Genomic DNA, 21044 nt, shown 5'->3' with positions numbered 1-21044 from the left:
CTCGCCAAAACCTATTAAATGTCCTTTGAACACAACTGCGGTACACACTGCAGAATGTTCTCTGTTTCTGGCTTACCTTCTCATATCAAAGTCACTGAGCAAACACATTTGCACAGCCCGTCCCTCCTCTCCCTTCCGCTCTCATCCTCCCCAGCCCCGACAAGGCTTCTGACGGGACAGAGGAGACCCCTTCTCTCACAGCCCCTCTCTTCCTCTCTCACAGCCCCTCTCTTCCTCTCTCACAGCCCCTCTCTTCCTCTCTCACAGCCCCTCTCTTCCTCTCTCACAGCCCCTCTCTTCCTCTCTCACATCCCCTCTCTTCCTCTCTCACAGCCCCTCTCTTCCTCTCTCACAGCCCCTGTCTTCCTCTCTCACAACCCCTCTCTTCCTCTCTATCACACATCATACAATATCTCATGCTCCCCACATTCATCCCTTACTCCTCTCTCTCTCTCTCTCTCGCTCCCCCCTCCTCTCTCTCCTCGCTTTAAATGATACTGTTTATACACACCCAGCATCCATCATCCCATTTCACACCTCCTCCAGCTTGTTTATCTGCCTGGGGTACCACTGTGACATGAAGGCACTCGTCCTCTTCCTCCCTCCCTCTTGCCTTCTCTTTTTCTCTCCATTTTTCGCGCCGCCACTGTCACCGTTTAAGAGTGGGATGTTGAGTGAGTGGTAATTAAGAAGGAGTTGGGTGTATTTGATGTGTACTAGGGGGCTACGATGTAAAGACACAAGTCATTTACTTCACACCGGTGTTACTTCCCTGGGTGGGATTTAGTACCTTCCAGAGGACCAGTGACTAATAAATGACCCTGCAGACTTTCAGCCTGTATATGCTACAGCCTGACATAGGGCTTCACGCGGGGTTGACAACACCTCAAGGTGTCACCACGGAGATTAAGCTACTGCACGCAAACGCTACTGTCAGTCTGGATGGATCCGTAGACCAGTGGTTCTCAACCCTGGTCCTCAGGGACCCCCTGTCCTGCATGTTTTAGATGTTTCCCTGTTCTAACACACCCGATTCAAATGAGTGGTCGTTAACAGGCTTCTGCATAACTAGATAACGGCCCATTCATTTGAATCAGGTGTATTGGAGCAGGGAAACATCTAAAACATGCAGGACAGGGGGTCCCTGAGGACCAGGGATGAGAACCACTGCCGTAGACCGTTTGAGCTCAGCATTGATTCCACCAGGAGACGAGGCCAGGCTGACCGGTGTGATTGAGTCTATCTACAGTGTATCATCCACACTCAGGGTTCTGGAACATTAGTGACGGTGGGCGAGGAGGGGGCAGAAGTTGGGGTGCGGGGGCGAAGGGCTTAACAGTCCCCTTTGAAGTGGATCGTCCCAGGGTCACTCATCCTCCACCGTAGCCCCACTCCCTCTCCACCTCCAAGCAGGGGGGACGGGGGGGGGATGAATAGCGAGGCTTTAGGAACACTTAAGAAGACCTCTTCATGGGAATCAGCTCTGCATTACACAGCTCCCCGTGCCCGGGACAACCATGCTCCTCGCATCGGAAACTCCAGCTGCACCAAATCAATCTGCTCTGGACTCTTCACGGTGGCGGGAGGAGGTGAGGAAAGGAGAGGAGAAGAAAGCGAGGTCGAAAAAAACGAAAAAGCGAGACAAACAGAGAGAAAGAGGGAAGGGGAGGGGCAGGAGAGGCTTTGGTGTGGACATGCAGCGCTGAATGCTACCAGAGAGGCAGCCTGGTGAATATGTATGACTGGGGTGTTCCTAGAGGCTCTGAGCCAGTGTATTTGACTCTCACTGTGCTGCAGGACAGTCACCTACAGACCAGGGCTGACTGACGAGTGTACGAGAGCTGGACAGCCCAGAGTGGTGCTGCAAAAAAGACCAGCACACAGACTCCCGCGTCGAGCTGAACGGACAAGCTGTCCCTCTGAGCTGGTCCTCGCGACTGCTGAGTAGTGGAAGGCCTGATAGCATGCTTACTAGACAACCACAGGACTGCTGGTCTAGGTCTGTGGGTGTTTGAGAGAGCGAAAGAGAGAGACAGACAGAGAGAGGGAGACAGAGATAGAGCGAGCTTCAGTGTGTGCAGGTAGCGACCTCATCAGAGCGGCGCTTACGGGTTTGTCGCTGCTGTCCTCGTCCTGCTCCACGAGGGCTGCCAGCACGAAGCACAGGTGCTGCTGCTGGCCCGGCAGGGCCATGTTGTAGAAGCCGTTGTACCTCTTCTCGTCCCCCAGGGTGAAGGTGGCGGGGAGGGAGTCCAGCTTGGCGGCGATGTAGGGTCTGGGAGAGTCTGCCTGGCGCCTTCGCCTCAGGATGGGGCCCTCGCCTGACTCCAGCAACTGTGGAGAGGTGACAGAGGTCAAGGCAGGGGTCAAGGTGCAAAGACCAGGAGGTGACAGAGGTCAAGGCAGGGGTCAAGGTGCAAAGACCAGGAGGTGACAGAGGTCAAGGCAGGGGTCAAGGTGCAAAGACCAGGAGGTGACAGAGGTCAACGCAGGGGTCAAGGTGCAAAGACCAGGAGGTGACAGAGGTCAACGCAGGGGTCAAGGTGCAAAGACCAGGAGGTGACAGAGGTCAAGGCAGGGGTGACGGCACACAAAGATGACCTGTCACCGAGGCAGTCAGCGGCACATGTATGTGCATATAATATAAAATAATATTATTATATTCATATTTCAAATAGTAGGACCAGCCAATCAGAGCAGGCTGAGGAAAAATCGGATGAAAGGCGGACACCCACCTCATCTAAATCCATCTCATCTGGGTTCTCCCATTTCCGTGACGACGAGGACACTGGCACCACCACAATGTAATACCACCTGTCAGGTCAAAGTTCACACAGGTGTTTCACTCATTTCAAACGTAATCATCTCAACAAACCAAACCATCGGACAAAGCAGCTGCATTGTTAAATGTATTATAGGAAACAGAAATGCCAGATAATAAAGTTAAGCCCTTATTGCTGTTTCCCATTATTTGCAATGTTTAGGCCTGGGCACAGGCTGGATGATCTACAGGCACAGAAGAGGTGGGTTCTGGAGGTCAAGGTCAGAGAGCTACAGACAGATTGAATTCCAAGCTCTCACAGGGTAATCATCCAAGCGATCAATCACCATCAGTGGACGAGTGTAGAACAATCTTGGCATCCCCGCAGAGAACCGCTTCAATCGAGCGCAGACACCCGTAGGACTCTCTCAGGTGGGCGCAAGCTCTTGTGTCTGCTACCAGAACATTAAATTCTGTCTGTCTTTATCCCTCCCTCCCTCCCCCCTCCCCCCCTCCCTCCCTCCCTCCCTCCCCTCCTCCTTCCCTCCCTCCCTCCCTCCACCTTGGAACTATGCTTTCAGTTCCTCTCCGCCCTGAGTCTGATAAGACGTTTCTAACAAAACACCACCCCATCCCACCCCAATCACCTCCTCTCCAAATGTCAATCTGAGCTCAGACTGGGCGAGTCTTGACAGACGAGTAATCTTTTTTTATCCATCAGAGCATGCGCCCCCTCCACCCTCACCTTGGTTACCTTGAGGAGAGATGGAGTGTGGGGAGGGGGGGGTTGGGTCGGAGGGGGCAGCAGGGGCTGAGAGGAGGAATCAAGCGCAGACATTCTGCGTTTTGATTATAATGGTTCATAAGCTGGAGTGGGATCCAAAGGTAAGGACTGACTCTGAATATCACGCTGGGGATCTATAGTAAGATCACCAAGACAATCAGCACGATAGCGATACCCATCTAGTCTGTCCCACTTTGAAAGGTTGGCGTGTGGCGGTCCAGTCACTGCTGCGGTGGTCTCCACTGTGGACTGGCTACTGACCTGACTTTAGCGCTGGTGTGGACCGTGGGCAGGTCGATGGTGAGCTTGCCTCCCTGAGCCTGCTGGTGGCTGTAGAGGACGGGCTTGGTGCGGAGCAGGTCTGGGGCCGTGCGGATGGACACCTGCTGCTGCAGCCCGCCGGCGCTGTTCCCCCGGCTCATCAGCACGAAGGAGTACTCCGTGTCCGGCTGCAGCCGCGTGATCAGCTTCCTCTTCAGGTTCCCCTGCACCTCCACACTCTGCTGGTTGTACAGGATCTGCCCGGGAGGAATGGGGAGAGGGTTTGGCTGTCAAGACACTCACACCTAAGGCTGGATGCACACAAATGTCTTAAGACACACACACACACACACACACTACGCACACACACACATACACACACACACCCACACGCTCTGTCACTTATTCAGATGCGTCAAACGCTCCCAGTCATATAGACTGTCATAGCAGAGCTTAGATAACCATCTGTTTACCTATTTAATACCTCATTCCCCATGCAGGAGTGTACATACCATAAGTATTCCACTCTACTCACTGGTGCATACGGAATCATTTACACACCTCAGAAGTGACTGCACTCCATTACAATGAGGAATATAGTCGTTTAGACAAGGCTTATTAATCACCACTTCATGAGTGGACGTGAAAGTGGACGAGGTAGTTCTCCACAATACACATGCTCCCGACATGCATGGGCTCTCACCTTGAAAGGCACTTGGGACTTGTAGTTTTCTGGCACTTCCCACGTGAGCAGGACGGACGTCTTCATGACGGCTTTGACCCCAAAGCTCGTGGCGAAGGCTGCGTTGCAACGGATGGAAACGAGTTTAGGCATGACTATGTTCCTGACGACACACATGGATAAGCAACGTGACCCACGTCTGTCACAGGGGCAGAAACACGTTGGGGGGGGGTGGGGGGCTTAATACAACAACAACAACAACCATGTTGTACCGCTCATGTTTGATAAAAGATAACCAACGTTCTCCAAAAACCCCTTCATCTGTTCCCCAACCGGGACTAAAATATTCACTCACCGGGTCACCACCACTACCATGAAATGTAACATACACAGGAGGGCGGGGAACATGGGGGGTGGGTCTTAAAATAGAGCTCTACTGTATGAGAGATGTGATCGTTAGAGGGTGATGATGTCGGAGGGGGAGCCTGCTGTGCTGCACATGTGTGAGAGGAGAGAGCGTGTGGCGGTGGCATGTCATGAGATTAGGGCTGGATGAATCCATCTGGACTGGATCGGGAGAGAACGTCGGGAGGAAGGAAAGGTTGAAGAAGATGCGAGCGCACTGAACACATCGGAGCCATCTTAATCACTCTCGTCACAGGATGACCGTGTCGAATTTCTGTCGGATCGCGGTGTGTGTGTGTGTGAGTGAGAGAGGGTGTGGGGGGCAGCCTAGAGACATGGCTCGTGTCCGCGACGGCGCGGCGTGGTGACGCGCTCCCTCCCTCACCTGGAGAGGTGGACATGGTCCTGCTCTGGATGCTGGGGCTGATGGGCCCCGGCCCCTGGCCGGTGAAGGCCTGCACCCGGATGTCGTAGGTGGTGTCGGGCTTCAGGCCCTGGATGGTCATGCGCGTGTCCACCGTGCGGTTGGTGGTGTTCTGCTGGCTGTTGATGTCGCGGTACACCACCACGTACTGGACGATCTTGCCGTTCCGGTCGGCCAGCGCCGGCGGCTCCCAGGCCAGCTGGGTGCTGGAGGTGGTGAGGCCCGTCACGCGCAGGTTGACGGGGAAGCCGCTGGGCACGTCCTCCTGCGTGCTGATCTCCTTCACGTACGGCTCGCCCGCGCCCGCCCGGTTGCGAGCGCGCAGGCGGAACACGTAGGTGGCGCCCTTGTGCAGGCCGGTGGCCGTGTGGTGGGCGTCCGTCTTCTTGAACTCGCGGGACGTGTAGGCCTCCTCCTCCACGCGCTTGTACTGCAGCTGGTAGCCCATCAGCTCCCCCACCATCTCCTTAGGGGGCTGCCACTGGATCAGGGCCGTGTTCCAGTTGGTGGTGCTGATCATCATGGTGGGCTTGCCTGGCACTGGAGGGGGAGAGGGGAGAAAGAGACAGAGAGAGGCAGAGAGAGAGAGAGAGAGAGAGAGACAAAGAGAGAGACAGAGACAGACAGACAGAAAGAGAACAATGTGTTGCTGGAAACCTGATCAATAATCAGTATATCAGTATATCAGTGTATATCAGTGATAAAGTATATCAGTGGTCCGCAGGGGCATGTTATTGCAGACAGTGAGCTGGTCATGCGTGTTACCTGCTCCCGTGGTGGTGACCACTTTGGCTTTGCTGCGAGCACCATCTCCTTTGGTGGTGTAGGCTGCCACGGTAACCGAGTAGGTGGTCTCGGCGTGGAGCCCTGTGATGAAAGACTCCTGGGACACAGAATATCACACAAAAGGTCAGAGGTCGACAAAGAAAGGTCAAAGTGTCAGCCTGGGGACTCAGCATGTCCAAAATGGGCCGACCCTCACACAAGCGCTTATCCCCCGGATATAAAGGAACTCCAAAAACAAAGTTAGTGGCCTTTCTCCATCCATCTGCATTTTATTGTTCCAGTCAAATTCAAATTCAGTACATCAATCAATACTGAGAGCAGTAATGGAGAAAGGTTCTAAAGACGCTCAGTCCACCACAAACTGGGCCACGAGTTGTTCCTGGAAACAAACTTGCTCAGGAAAAACTTGTGTCCCACACACAAGGCACACGCTACCCATGAAGCAACCAACAGAGCAGAACAACCCCAGTGCTCACACCTTCTGACTTGCCATAGCCTGAGACTCAAGAGTAACCATGGCAACTTACCTCGATGGGATCTACCATGTTTTTAATAAAAAAACTATGCATGTGCCCGAAACCATTCCACAGTAGACTGTATGCACTGGGAGATTGACTGGTTTCGAGATAGCTAACAAATTAAATATATCTTGTCATCTCAAATTGTAATTCGAACTTGCCTGATGTATTTTCTCGCTGAAAGAGGCCACATTGTTCTTTATAACAAGGACACTTATTGTAAATGGCTGGCAAGCCAGAAGGAAATAAACACTGACACATAACGTTGGCATTGAACAAACCAGCAACAACACACAATAAAAAAAAATTGTTAAGAAACATTACAATCAACCATTGTTCAAAGCTCCGGAGATCTGTCAGCATAATGACTCTGAAGAATAGCGCTCAATACAGCAGGTTGCATCTCTCCACCGGTATTACCACACACACACACACACACACAAGACACACAAAAACACACTGACACACACTTGGAACTCTGAGCCAATTAACGCCTGCGGCTTAAGTACACATCCTGGAGTTCTCTGCGTGTGACTGGGGCCACGGAGAGGACACCAAGAATACTGCCTGCCTGCCAGCCTGCCAGCCAGCCAGCCAGCCAGCCAGCCAGCCAGCCAGCCAACCTTCCTGACTGCTGGAAGACTTTCCAAGCTCCTCTGCTCTCTGAATATTACAAAGTTCTGCCGTAATGCCTCATCTTCTAATCAGGAAAGTAAATGGTAAATGAATGGACTGCATTTAAGTACATTTAACATAATGTCTAACCTGAAGATGTTTTCACAGTGTTTTTTTTTTTTTTAAGAACCGGGTAGCTCTTGAGAGAGCTCGAGACGACTGAGTGAGAAGAAATGTTGAATTATCATAAAACCTCTTTGAGTTATACAAGAGAGGGCTCATTTCTTTTATCGCCGAGAATGACTATATTGGGACTCACCCTGATCTACCCTTCCTTCCAAAGTCAAATAGCGTTGAAACTCCTTCCCTAGCAAATGCTGTAAGTATTATATATACTGAGGTATTACGGATAGAATGAGCCACATCGTGTACTAACATCCATCTTTTTAGAGACCATGTACAGTACTGTCACTCTACATAAGATGGGCAGTGCACTGTCATCTTGTTACTCATATTGCTCAGTTTGTTTCCAAGGCAGAAGTTGAAGTTTCCTGGGTTCAAGATTCCTTTAAGAATCTTCATTAGGTTATGCCGACATCTGTCTGTACCCAGTCACAGCTCATTAGTGACTTGGCATCTATTGCCTCCAGTACCTGCCAACATGGCTGAAAGCTAGCACAAACACACCGAGGGATAAACAGATGTCTCTCTCTGACAACTTGTAGTCCTGCTTCTGTCAGGTGCTAATCATGAGCTGAAAGAACCATCCGTGACGTGTACCGCTGCCTGGGAACAGGCCCCCAACACCACATCCTCTCTTAGCACTTAGAGAGTGTCATGGCACACGCATGTTCCAGGCACACATTGTAACATGTATACATTCATCCCCTTATGCATGCGGATCGACAGCTACACCCAATAGCTTTTCTTCATGCCAGCAGGGTAAAGGCAAATCAACAGTGTGCAGTGAGTGGTCCGAAAGGAGAAAAGGCATCAAAAAGTCTATTTAGGCAACAACAAAAAAAGGCTATATAGCGTCTCGGAACTGTCAAGATGTCGGCGTGTGTGTGGCTGTGGCTTCACAGTATGTGTGAGTGTGACAGGAGGCCTGGAGAAGGTAATAAGCTACTAAGGAGTGTGACAGGCAGTAGCACAGGAACAGAGAGCGGGGAGGACAATGTGAGGAACATGAAAGCCTGCTGACGGCAGTCCTCTGGATGTGGGAGATGATAAAAGGCAACAGTCTTCCTTTAGATGAGCGTGCCTACTCAAACAGCAGGGGTAACATGCGTGTGTGTGTGTGTGTGTGTGTGTGGGGGGGTTATTAACGTCTGTAACAACATCAAACCCCGCTCGACGACACCTGGCCTTTAGGTCATGTCATGTCATGTCAGTACTATTTTCATCAGTGGGAGGTGCCTGGGTCATGTGACGATTACAGTCGGTATTATCTTTGTGTCTCTGCATGTTCTAAGAGCTGCTGAAGAATGAGGCAGCCGAGCGGTCAAAAAAAGGAAAACAGGAGTTGCTCTGCTTTATAGATCTGCTGGTGCAAAGTGCAGACCCACACCATACAAACAAGTGTGATCTGCCAAGACATCCTTGTCTCTCGCTAGGTCTATGACGGAGTTGTGAACTCTCTCAAAAGAAACACATACAGATATAGCATAGATCGTTTGTAGCACACAAAAACACACACACACACACACGCACACACAAAAACACACACACCGATCGCTCCCAACAGGCCGTGCAGGCCTGCGAGGGAGAGAGAAACCAGCCCAGACAGCACAACCCATCACAACACTCTGGAGTTACTCACATGCTCTGTGGACTCGTCAATATCCCACTGAGGGGGGAGAGAAACATGGGACACACAGGAGAGGAGGGGGGGGGGTGAGTCAGAGACAGACAGCACTACTGACCTGAGGGAAAAAAGACTTGCGCCTTTTTTCCCCCCCTTAAAGACTGACATATGTCATGCTTTAGAGAAGTGAGGAGAGCGGGGAGAGAAAAGAGAAGGTACAGAGAGGGTGTGTAGAAGAGACAGAGGCATGATAGTTAGAGAGAAGGAGACCGGTGAGAAAAAATGGGTCGGTTTAAATGTGCAGGGTAAACTAGATAGATGGATGTTTGAGTTGGTGCATGCTGGCTATGCAACTGTGCAAAGAGTCAAGGGCATCTTCCCACACCGCAAATGACTATGATGAGACCGTAGAGTATGCATTGCCTTGTTTTTGAGTAGGAATCCTAAAAAACGATGTGAGACGTAACAGCCACAAAACTTTACAGGTAGCCTTGCAGACAAAACCGAGGCCGACCCTATTCATTCATCCTGTTCATTTTATTTCTTTGCCCAGTGAACATTACAGGTTATTTTCTTTACACACCCACCCACACACACATTGTCTATTCCAAACTTTCTCCAGAGTTATTCCTGGGGGATGTGAAAGCCCATTTCGTGCTGCGAGGCTCCGATGGCGCAGAGCGTGAAATCCTATTACCATCGCCGCTCCGCCGGCCCCCGTGACATCAAACCCCCAACGTCAGCGCCCGAGCAGACGCCTGCGCTTAGCACTGCCCCCTCGCTGCACCTCAGAGAGGCGACTGGAGCCCCGGGGGGGGGGGGGGGGGGGGGGGTGAACAAGAGGAACACGGAGGCTGTGTGGAGCACAGGAAGTGGGTGACCAGTGGTGACCATCTCTGACACGCTCGGACAGTCTGACATTCTCTTCACCCTCTCCTTTCACTGTCATTTCTCTCTTTCTCTTCTTATCATTCAACACACACCCCCTTGGTCCCTTCCACGACGGAAACGCACAAATCCTTCTCCAAGGCCGCTGGTTTGGAGTGTGTTACAGTGTGCTGCTGAACTTCAGTTTAGACTAAAGGAAAAAAACAAACGAAACAGAAGGCTTGACTTTGCTCTCCTCTCCAGACAATCTTTATCATGAAGCAGTGAGTGCCAGCCAAACCAAGTCCACACTAAGTCCCCCTGGTGACTGGCAGAGCTGCAGTCGACGCCTCGTCCAAACTGCTGTCTCACTCCCTCTATAGACTGTAGCAGCTAGATATCCAACCTACAACAGCAATTTTCAAATAGCTGCAGCTCAACTATGAATAACAATTTGTAGCGTGTCTAATTGCTTAATTTGTTTACAGTGCTGTGTGCTGGGAATGACAGCGCAGCAAGGGACACATTATAGAGGCCTCACTGGAGTAGTTCTTATCTCATCTCAGGAGTAATCCTTTTTTATCACAGCTATTCTGCTATTAGTTAAATGCCTCTGAAAATATGACAACATTTGAATAAATGATGATTTTCAAATGCCAACGCGAGTTGAAAACATGGTTGCTGATAAGCATCTTTTTGTGCAAATGGGAGTACTGTAATTTGCAGGTGGGCAAAGTCAACTGTGAAGCCATGGCTGAGATGTGTGGGTAGAATACAGAGAGCAGGAGCGAGTGATGTGGAAGAGAGGGAGCTGTCGTGATTGATAGAGGGAAACGGGCTGAGGTGCTTCTTTTTTTTTCTTCCTTTTTTCCCCCCACAAAGTCCATTCAACTGCAATCTCGGGCCGGCCAAGGCTGCGGAGGCAGTGAAGCACGGCGCTCTTTCTTCCTCCTCTGACACACACAGGAATTTGAATGGGTAGTCAAATAAAATGAACCTAAAGCACCAGTGTGGAGTAGACGTCAGAATGGACCACACTGAACCCCAAAAAGTCAAGCCAAGGACACTTCTGAAAGGCGGTTAGGAAATAGTCATAGCATTTCACGTTAGCTAACTAAATGAAGGGCCGCTACGCTAACAGCTAACTGTTGTGAGTGTATCAGTGTTACTGCAGGGAGTATAGAGTCATGTGTCAGAGGTGTAGCTACGGTAGCCCCCTCAGGTCAGAGCCACTGGCCTTGGTAGCGATACTGCTGGATCGAGGGCTGCTACGTCAGACTGTTAACACGCACTCCTGTTTAAAATTAGAAAGGAAATGAGGGCGCTGTGTGGGCTTCGGCTTGGAAACAAGAGAGGCTCTTAACCAGCCCACACACAAACAAGTCCTGCTCTCCTCCATGAAAGGAGGGAGAGGGATGGAGGAAAAGAGAGAGAGAGAGAAAGAAAGAAAGGTAGTGAGAGAATTTCTCACCGACTAGTGGGCATGGGACCAAGGTGAAGGTTTTGCCCCCCAATCCAGTCAGATAGTTTAGACATGTGCTCATAGCCAAAGGGGGTTCTTTCCCCTCCAATCCTATCAGCTGTATACTGGGTAAAGTTAAGGCTGGAGGTCAGCTCTATCACTTTGCTGTCAGTAACACAGGTGATAGACAGGCATTTTAATGTGGAACAACGGCTTTCACCACCAAATAAGGGTGTGTGCTCCAGTGATTAGTTAACTCTGAGTCAGAAGCTCTTTGTGCTTCTTCAGATTGCCTGGTGACGCCACCAAACACGCAAGTTCTCTCACGTTACTATGACGATGTGTTTCCCACAAAGTCGTTGGGGTGCGTCAATGGCGGGACAACCACCTTTGGGGTGATGAAAGAGGGAGGAACGCTCCCAGACTGTGAGGTCCTTAACATGGTTTCAGCAGGTCCAGGCAAGTCTGCCTGAGAAACTCAGAAACCCACTTATCTACAGCAGTGACTCAACCTGGGGGTTAGACACACTACGATATGGTAATGACTCAACTGTCAGATAAAACTGGCCAGAGTTTCTGAAAGTTGGCGTGAGAGTGGAGGGACTGAACTGGCTGGTGAAGATGATGAGGAAGACAAAAAGAAAAAAAACGTTTATGTGTACTGGTATGTGTGGGTGGCTGCGTGCAAGAGTGTTTGTACTTTGTGTGCAATTAGGGCGGAAAGGAGACTAATGTCTGGACAGGCAGGGATCACCTCTAGTTCAAATAACAAGTCATCTGGCAGAGTTGACATGAAAACATTTCCAGGGACAGCCCTTTCCATATCCACCAAATGAAGCAGCTGTCCAAACACACTTAGATAACCACACCCTGACATGGTGCCACTGCGCGATCCAACAGTCTCCAATCCTCCGAGGTGGCTCCTCAGTCGTGTCCGTGTACACATGGAGGTGGTTACTGAAGCAAGTGAGGCTTCACAGACCAACTCAAGGACACTGCGTCGCTGAGCACCCCCTGGGAAGTGAACTAGCGACCCTGCTCGTCTCGATAACCCCCACAGCTGAACGTCGAGACGTACTGACGCACACCTACGACCAGGCAGCTTCTCTGGTGACGCTTCCTGACCAAGGACCTGGTCGGTCTGGACACATATAGGGTTTGTGGGGTGGAGTGCGGAGTACATCCATGTTTTAATGTGAAGGTCCAGTTATGGAGAACCGAGAGTGCCAGAGGATCTTTGACACCAGAGAACAGTCCAGAGGCAGGGAGGCATTTCAGAGAAACCCTGGGATAATATCTCCCTCTTCCACTCTCCTTCTCTTCTATCTCCCTCTCAGTCTTTCTCTCCAGTCCGTGAGAGAAAAAGAGGTTGGGGGTTTTAAGATATTCATGAATCTGTGAATCCCTCTGAAGGATTACGATCTCTCATCCATCTCACGGCTCCTCTCAGCTTTGGACGAGTCGGTTCTCCTGCTTGCATTAATGTGCAAAAGCGAGCCGAGACAAAATATGTCTAATTTATAAACAGAGTAACAAGGCAATGCATACGTATTATAGTCGAGACACAAAGGGAGGAGGATTGATTCCCCTTAAGCCTTTGCTGAGGTAATACACACATGAAATATTTAACACCTATTTGAATTAGCTGGGCGCATATTCTACTTCCTAATCCTGCGCACAGGGACGTGGGTACTGGTCTGAATGTGATTTGGAGTCAAGTGTCACATGTTGGCAGAGAGAGAGAAGGGAAGAGGGAAAGTGAGAGACAAAGAGAAGAAAAAGAAATACATGTGGAACTAGACAAATCAGATAGGCTTGGTCCTGATGGGGGGGTTGGGGGTATGTGTAAATGGGGTAGGAGAGAGGAAAGGGAACTTAAAAAGACAGACGACCCAGGAGAGAGAAATATAAAATAAAGAGAGTGAAAGCAAGTGACCAACTGAAAGAGGCAGGAGAAGGCGTGCCAGAGAAAAGTGAGAAGGGAAGAGTGAGAGATGAAATGAGTGGGAAGACAAAAAAAGGGGAGCGAGAGAGAAAAACACAGCTCAACAACATCCATCAGAAGAGTACCTGGGCCTCTGGCAGTGCCACGTCCAGGATGTTGGGCTGGCCGCGAGGCTCGCCGTTCTCCAGCCGCGAGTAGATGACCTGGTAGCCTCTGATCTGGCCGTGCTGCTTCCCTGGAAGAGGCGGCTTCCAGGCGACCCGGATGGCCGTGGAGTTTACAGCCTCCACCTCCAGCTTCCTGGGGGGAGCTCCGGGCACTGGAGGAGGACAGGGGGAGAGGGGGGGTGGGTGGGGGCAGAGAGAGAGAGGTTAGACTCAATCCAGAACATGTTGTCCAAGGACCAGAGCTGGCATACAGTAGGCTGTGGCATGAGGAGGCGGAGCCACCGAGGCAGCAGCGCCGGCTGTTTCTCCACATCTGTGGTTTGAGGAGGATGAGGGGGCGTGTCTGAGAGGGCCCCGGTTCTACCGTGCGCCCAAAATACGGGTTCTTCGGGTTCCGCCTGGAAGCCCGTAGTCTAGAGGAGAGTGTAATGTCTCTAATTACAGTTTGGGAATGAGCTGGTTTTCAGCAACTTCAAACACATTAATTATAGACTGCTGCCTCTCAGGAACACTCTCTCATGTGCTATCACACTGCGAACAAAAGAAGACGGAAAAAAGGGAGAGAAAGAGAGGAGGAATGGAGTTGTGCTCCACTTCACCAGGCTCAGAGGGGGGGGCCCGACGTGAACTGTGGATGAGGACAGAAACGACAGGAAGGGGGGGACAAAACCGAGTGGAGAGGACGACGGAGGACAAGGAGACGAGCAGCCAGAGAAGTGGGCGGTGAGGTTGATGAGCCTCAGCCTCGGTTGGAGAGTGGGGCTCAAAGTCAAAGAGGAGACAAAAGGAGAGCCAGAGAGAGTGAGGGGGAGAAATGGGGACCACAGTTGATGGTTCATTACCTTCAAACTGATCTGAAAAGTAGTGAAGTTGGAAGCACCAGTAAGCGGTCGTCCACAGGTATGAGTGGAGGCACAAAGAAAGACAGGAAGGAACTGGAGCGGTGCCCAAAGCCGGGGGGAGGGGGGGATGTGAAGACATCCTTTTATCGGAAGGAAGGTGGGGTGGCCGCAAAAAAACCTACCATCCTCTTTGGTTTTGATCCGTACTGGGGAGCTCTCGGGCCCAGGGCCCACGTCTGTGTGGGCCCTCACCCACACCTGATACTCGGTCCACTTCTCCAGGCCCTCCAGCACGTAGCTGGAGGCTTCTGCGCCGATGCCAGACACCTGGTGGCGCTCGGGGTCCTCGCCGTCCGTGGCCTGGTAGCTGACAGTGTAGCGCACAATGGCGCCGTGGCGACGGGCGGGGGGCGGGGCCACCCAACTCACCTTGAGGCTGGTGGAGCTGAGACTGAACAGCTGCACCTCCTGAGGGGGGGCGGAGGGCGCTGCAAGGGGAGCACAACCACACGGGGGAGGGGGGGTGGGGGGTGGGGCGGCAGATCAAACAAAACTACTACTGAACTAAAAACACAAAAATACAAGCAGGGGAGGGAAGGTTGACGGTGCAGCCTCTGAACTGAGAGATTGGTCTCACAAATAGAGTAAAACTCCACTTAGCGGCGAGGCGATCTAGAACCGGTTTTATGTGTTTCTGGTACACACAAATGCTTAATGTGACCGTAAGGTACCGTTAAAACAGACTGTGTGACTACTGTATACACCTCTGTTCTCAATAAGCATACAGCGGGTCTGACTTGGGTCTGCTGTTTCCTCCCTGTTCCTGTGAGTGGTGCATGCAGCCTGAGTGATCAAAAGGCCATAGGTGTGTGAATGTGAGAACCAGGGCGTGAGTATGTTAACTTGTGTTCACACGTCGACGCAGATGCCCTGAGACTGATAACAGCCGCTGGCGTTTGCCAGGTGCTGCTGAGCCTTACAGCTCAGATACAGAGTTTCTCACAAACGCACGACGCATGCTTACTCACCCCTGCTCAGTCTTTAAAAAATGGTTTAGCAACAAGGCATTCAAAATGTTATCACTGGGAAGTGTTTTGTGAATTGGGAGAGGAAATGTAATTAGGGTTTTAGATGTCTGAACAGTCTAGTTAAGTAGTTTACTGCGACTTTTTGTTCCAAACTTTGTTGATAACTTGACCAAATCTCTAAAGTCCAGGGGAACAAAATAAACAAAACACATTTAAATGGGATTCAACTTAAAAAAATAAAAATAATTCCATACCAAGCATCAAACACAAAAATGTTCATTCCCTGCATGCAGCTACTCATACCTTGAAGAAACTTTGATGCAACTACAAAGAAAAAAAGCTTCAAAGGGGTGAGGTGTAGGAACGAGAGTGGGCCAAACCAAGAGCTGGGTGTTTTCTCATAGTAGCATGCCTCTTTTTGTGCCTTTCTAAATAACCAGAGTAATGAACAACACAAAATATTTCTATATAAAAGTCTTTTCTTTGGGACCTGAAACTGAATTGCAGGGGCGGTGTGACATAAAAACACTACCACACCCAAAAAATGAGACGGAGCTAAATTTGAAGTGTGTCTCACCAGGTGGTCCCCAATCTGTCAAAAGCAGAGAGGAGGGAAACACTACAAAGATTTGACAAAAAAAGAGTTGCTGAGGCCACACAATAAATGAAAAAAAAAATGAAAGCGTTCCGGAGCTGTATCAAAACAGCAGCAGGTATAGGACCTGACAGAGCGGCCGCAAGATCAAAGCTCTCTGAGAGGAGGAAGGGAAATAGATACATGTTCTGAGATGAAGTGAAATAGGGGGACTAGAGCGAAGGCCGTGAGGATGGAGCTCTTCCGTCTATCCTGTGTGACACGCCTGTTGATTCTTCTGTCTAGACGAGTGTGACATTTGTGTGAGAGAAAGCTAGGGCTGGCTCAGCTTTAGCACAGCCACATTACACTGTGAGGAGTAGCTAGCTCTGAGGGCAGGGTGTGTGTGTGGGGGGGGTGGTAATAGAGACATACTCGGTTCATTGCTCTGGCTTTTAGAGAGAGAAAAAGTATATCATATATAAAACAGATATACAAAAACAACTCGTAATAAAACAGAAAATACTCATTGCCAAATTATAAATGACTAGAAAAGAGTTTCTGGATGCAGGGAGGGACACACTGAACCTACTGTACCTTTGGCTACTTGTTGCCTTCAGCCCTCGAGGGGCAGAAGGAGAGAGCAGTCAGGCAGGAGGAGAGGGAGAGGGCTTTGGGAGGCAAAGTGAGGGAGGGAGAGGCGGTGGACGTTTCGGGGGCATACCTTACCCCAAGTCTAACCTGAAAAAACCTCCTCTGACTGTGTAGCTGTCAGTTATGGGCAACCTAAACATACTAACTGACCTGTTAGTTGAAGAGGAGGAAAATCGAGAGAGAGAAAGAGAGAGAGACTTACTGGACTGGGCTGTGCGGGCCTCTATGGGCTGGGTGAAGACCCCCAGGCCCATCTCAGAGCGGGCTGCCAGGGAGAAGCGGTACAGGGTGTCAGGCTTCAGGCCCTCAACCGCATATTTGCCATCTGGGTTGAAGGTCACGTGGATCTACAAGAGGTTGGAACACTCGTTATCCAAGCAGGCTAGACCAGTCTTAGACGGCATGGTCTATTATTCCAACCTGATGATAGCGTCGTGAAATTGTGGAACATGTTTGCAGCAAAATATTGATCTTGAAAAAAGATTATGCAGTGAAGTTGAGTGCCGGCATACAAACTTAGATTAAACAGGTATTAAACACACATTTGTGCAAGGTAAAATTGTTCTCAATGCATATTGATTGTCTGAGTTTTTCTTCCAGTCCAGATACAGACCAAGGAGGTTATTACAGGGATTGACATTGAGGAGCAGTCCAGGATAATTGCGCTGCCCGTCAATATCGGCCAAATCTTTATCTCCAGCCACACAAGAGGCTGTATTTCTAATACTGCAGCCGTGACTCAAACCACGAACACCCCATTCCTCGAAATTGCATCGTAAAATAGCTCGGAAAAAAAGCCATCTGTCTGCTACCTCACAGTCAGTTGTGAAACTCCCTCTTTGTTTGTGTGAAAGTGAAAGACACAGACGAGCGACAGAGAGAGAGACACACAGAAAGAATGACTCCAAGGCTCGCACGACCTACCTTGTTGGCAGAGTCAGCCTCCCAGTACTGCAGCTCATACTTGGTGATGGAGTCCTGGACCGGCCACAGCCATGTGAGCATGATGCGCGTGTCCAGCTCGGCCTCTGCCTCGAAGCTGGATGGCTGGGCAGGAACTGGACACAAAGGGACAGACAGACAGGGCCATAAACCAGGCTTGTTGCCAGAGAAAGGAAAGGAAACACTGTCCTTAACAATACCTTGATTTAGAGAGGGCTGGCAGTGCAGAACTCAAGAGAATAACAATCATATTTAAGCCAGTGCACACACACACACACACACACTCGCTGTATGTTTCCCTCACCTCCCTGCTGGGTCTTGACCTGCAGCACGTCGGAGGGGGGCCCGTCCCCCACCGAGGTGAAGCCCAGGACGCGCAGGCTGTAGGTGATGTCCGTGGTCAGGCTGGAGATGGTGGTCAGCCTGCTGTCGTCCGTGTTGTGCTTCTGCCAGGCGCTGAGCGGGGCGTCCATGTCCGAGGTGTAGTACACCCGGTAGCCCCGGATCTGCCCGTTGGGCTCCTCGGGCGGCTCCCACTGCACCAGCATGGTGCTGGCGCTCAGCATGCGCGCCTGCACCGCCAGCGGCGGCGAGGAGGGGGCCTGCTCGCCCGTGCGAGTCTCCACGGGGTCACTGGGCGGCCCGCGGCCGATGTTGTTGACGGCCATGACGCGGAACTCGTACTCGGAGTAGGGGCTGAGGCCGCCGATGCTGTAGCGCGTGGTGGCCACGCCGTCCACTTCCTGGAAGCCGGTGTCGGACACCTTCGCCCGGTACTGGATCATGTAGTAGGACACGGGCTCCGGGTTCCCCGAATCCCACGTCAGGGTCACGCTGGTGGCGGTGGTCTCCGTGACGATGAGCGAGGCGGGGGGCTTGGGCAGGGCTGAAGGTGGGGAAGAGAGATGTTGAGGTGCACAAAATAGAATGATACACGTGTGACGTTCGCCTAACATGACAGAAACAACGGTTAGGTCTGTGCTGTTCTGGCGCCTTTACGGAACAGGAAGATGTGTCAATCCTGAAAACTCCACTGTGTTGTCTTGTGGTGGCATAGGCAATAATCACAGAGCATTTTTTTAATCACAGAGAATCTAATACTAAAAGTATATTGTCAAAGAACATTTTGCCACTATCATTTCGAATGACGATTAGAAATTGTCCAGACAATGCTAAGCCATCATTGACAACAGAAGAAGATTGCAGAGCTGACTTCTATTCATAGAAACTGATGAAGAGCAACAAAAAGGAGAGGCCGTCTATTGTGTCTTTAAGTCTGTCTGCATAGCAGCAGTCCATATAAATGACTGTGACATTCTCAGTATTGACCGGCTAAGTGCGAAGTGGGATCAATACAGACAACGGCAGATAACAGAGGCTGGCCAGGCAGACAGCATACACACACTCAAACAGCACACATACGCCTGCACACACACGTAGCAGTCAAAACATCTGGTTTGGGTACACATTCACAGCCAGAATCATCTTAGGTGCTCCCAAAGCCTCTCTTTTTCAGCCCCAATACCCACAATTACATTCAGAAGGTCCCTCCTATAGCTAAATACTTCACAATCAAAAGACTATTTTGAAACATGCTTCTGGGCAAGTTTCTGATAACGCTAGCGCAAGTCTGAGGAATGGTCCGCAAATTCAAACGAGCAGGGCACAAAATGACGAAAAAAAGGAAACATCAAGTAACCGAACCCAGCCCACCCAGCGACCTCTTACCTTTGACTGTGACCTGTGCGGTGGCCTCGATCATCCCCAGGGAGGATATGGCCACACAGGTGTAGTTGGCTGACTCTCGGATGTTGGTGACTTCCAACACGTTGCGTCCCACGGGCATCTCCTCCTCCTTGGTCAGCTCCACCTGGCCCATCATCCACTTGACGTAGGGCATGGGGGAGCCCACCGCCACGCATGTCAGGTTGACGCTCCCGCCCGGCATCACCTCGTGGTTGGTGGGGGGATGGAGAAGCGCGGGGGGACACGGCGCACTGGGGGAGACGGAGAGGGGTGAGAGTGAGCCTCTCTGGATTTGGATACATACCTTACGTATCGTGCTGTACATGGTTTACTCACAACAGAGAGAGCACCGGTCTGTGTGTGTTGGCATTACGTAAGAACGTTGACTTTCTGCGGGAGACTGAAGTGGCTTAAAATTCAAACCACAACTGTGTAAATGTGTTTTGCCCTTGACCAAAAAAGAAATGGGTTTTGCGCAATCAAATGTAACACTTTGAGCTGTTGGGCCCTTCTATATTTTGTCTGTCTTTTGTCAGAGTGTCAAATGGCGGTGAGACTTGCATCATTCTGACAGTGGGAGAGACCCTGTAAAAACACTATTGTTTGATTCCTACTCTCCCTGTTTCGCTTCTGCTTGGCCTGTCTTTCTCTCCTCTTCCTCTCTCTTTCTCTCTCTCTCTCTTTTCGCTCTGATATGCAGATAGGCTGACATTAAAAAGAGGTTCCCATGGAGACAAGAAGGGCTCATTGAGGGCTGGGGAATAGGGTACCATCGATGCAGAGGCTGAATGCAATACTAAATAGCTGCCTCTGAATAAATAGGCAGGCAACATTTACATAGTAACTTGTCAACAACAACAAAAAACAACAATAAAATAAATAAAATAAAAAGGAAAAAAGAGAAAATCCAGAAGTATCCACTTAGATCTTTAAACTAAACTTTAACTTTACATGCATATGAAATACATGTCCTAAAAGCAGTCAGTTACAGCCCTTCATTTAGATGCTATGGATTGAATCTAAGAACAGAACGGCCTTTCTTTGGTTTCTTTAACATTGCTTGTGGAGAGCCAGCAAGCTAGACAAAACCCCTGTTTCAGTTTAGTCATGAGTACCCTACTATCACAGTCACTGGTCATACTGTATGTATTCAAAACACTATGGCATGAAACTATCCCCCAGAATTTTTACAGCTTGTTTCCCCTAATGCACTACAGCGTCTCGGTGTCTCCCTGGGAAAAATGACTTGGTCTGTAATTGCTTTTTTGCACCGGTCCCCATGAAAATGGATTTTCAAATGTGACTTTTCTTTTTCTCTTCTCCCTCTCTCTCCCTTTTCTAATTTGAACCGGAACGTCGTTACAGCTATGCTTGTTACTCCCCTCATTATGTGGTGGAATGGAAAAACACAAAAGCACCTTTTGAGATTCAAGTCAGGGAAAGACAGGGTTTCTGAACAGCCTGATAATTAGGGAAACCTGGTTCCCACTAGTGAATCTCCCCATGCCAAAGTACTGTATGTGCATATTAGGGGAAAAATCTGTTGTTCAATGCAAAGACAGTTTTGGATGTCATGAGGAAAAAAGAAAACAATGCATGAGTAGTGAATATGGAAATAACGTGATTATCCGTGTGATGTGTAGTGAATACAACTCCCAAGAGACAGGTAACATTAGACTTGTTGAAATACATGAATCACAGTATACTGAACAACCTTCATTGCTGTAGTATATTTAGTCATTTTTTACATTTAGTAATTTAATATTTACTGTAG

The 21044-nt window shown here is 50.1% G+C and overlaps 1 protein-coding gene across 1 annotated transcript in view; it reads right to left on the bottom strand.

The window, feature by feature from the left end:
- The window catches only part of LOC146271736 (receptor-type tyrosine-protein phosphatase F-like), a 108247-nt gene that overhangs the window by 21326 nt on the left and 65877 nt on the right, over positions 1-21044 (bottom strand). The window contains 14 exon segments of the mRNA XM_084706537.1: positions 2110-2334; positions 2736-2814; positions 3807-4063; positions 4510-4607; positions 5279-5857; positions 6083-6200; positions 9059-9085; positions 13443-13636; positions 14509-14814; positions 16785-16929; positions 17507-17640; positions 17829-18410; positions 19253-19492; positions 19495-19521. Of these exon segments, the coding sequence (XP_084562663.1) occupies positions 2110-2334; positions 2736-2814; positions 3807-4063; positions 4510-4607; positions 5279-5857; positions 6083-6200; positions 9059-9085; positions 13443-13636; positions 14509-14814; positions 16785-16929; positions 17507-17640; positions 17829-18410; positions 19253-19492; positions 19495-19521 (3011 nt within the window).

Source organism: Hypomesus nipponensis, chromosome 10, assembly GCF_054491055.1.
Source record: "Hypomesus nipponensis isolate SF chromosome 10, ASM5449105v1, whole genome shotgun sequence".
NCBI lineage: Eukaryota > Metazoa > Chordata > Actinopteri > Osmeriformes > Osmeridae > Hypomesus > Hypomesus nipponensis.
Note: the sequence above shows the minus strand (reverse complement) of the source record. Positions and strands in the feature narration are given on the sequence as shown.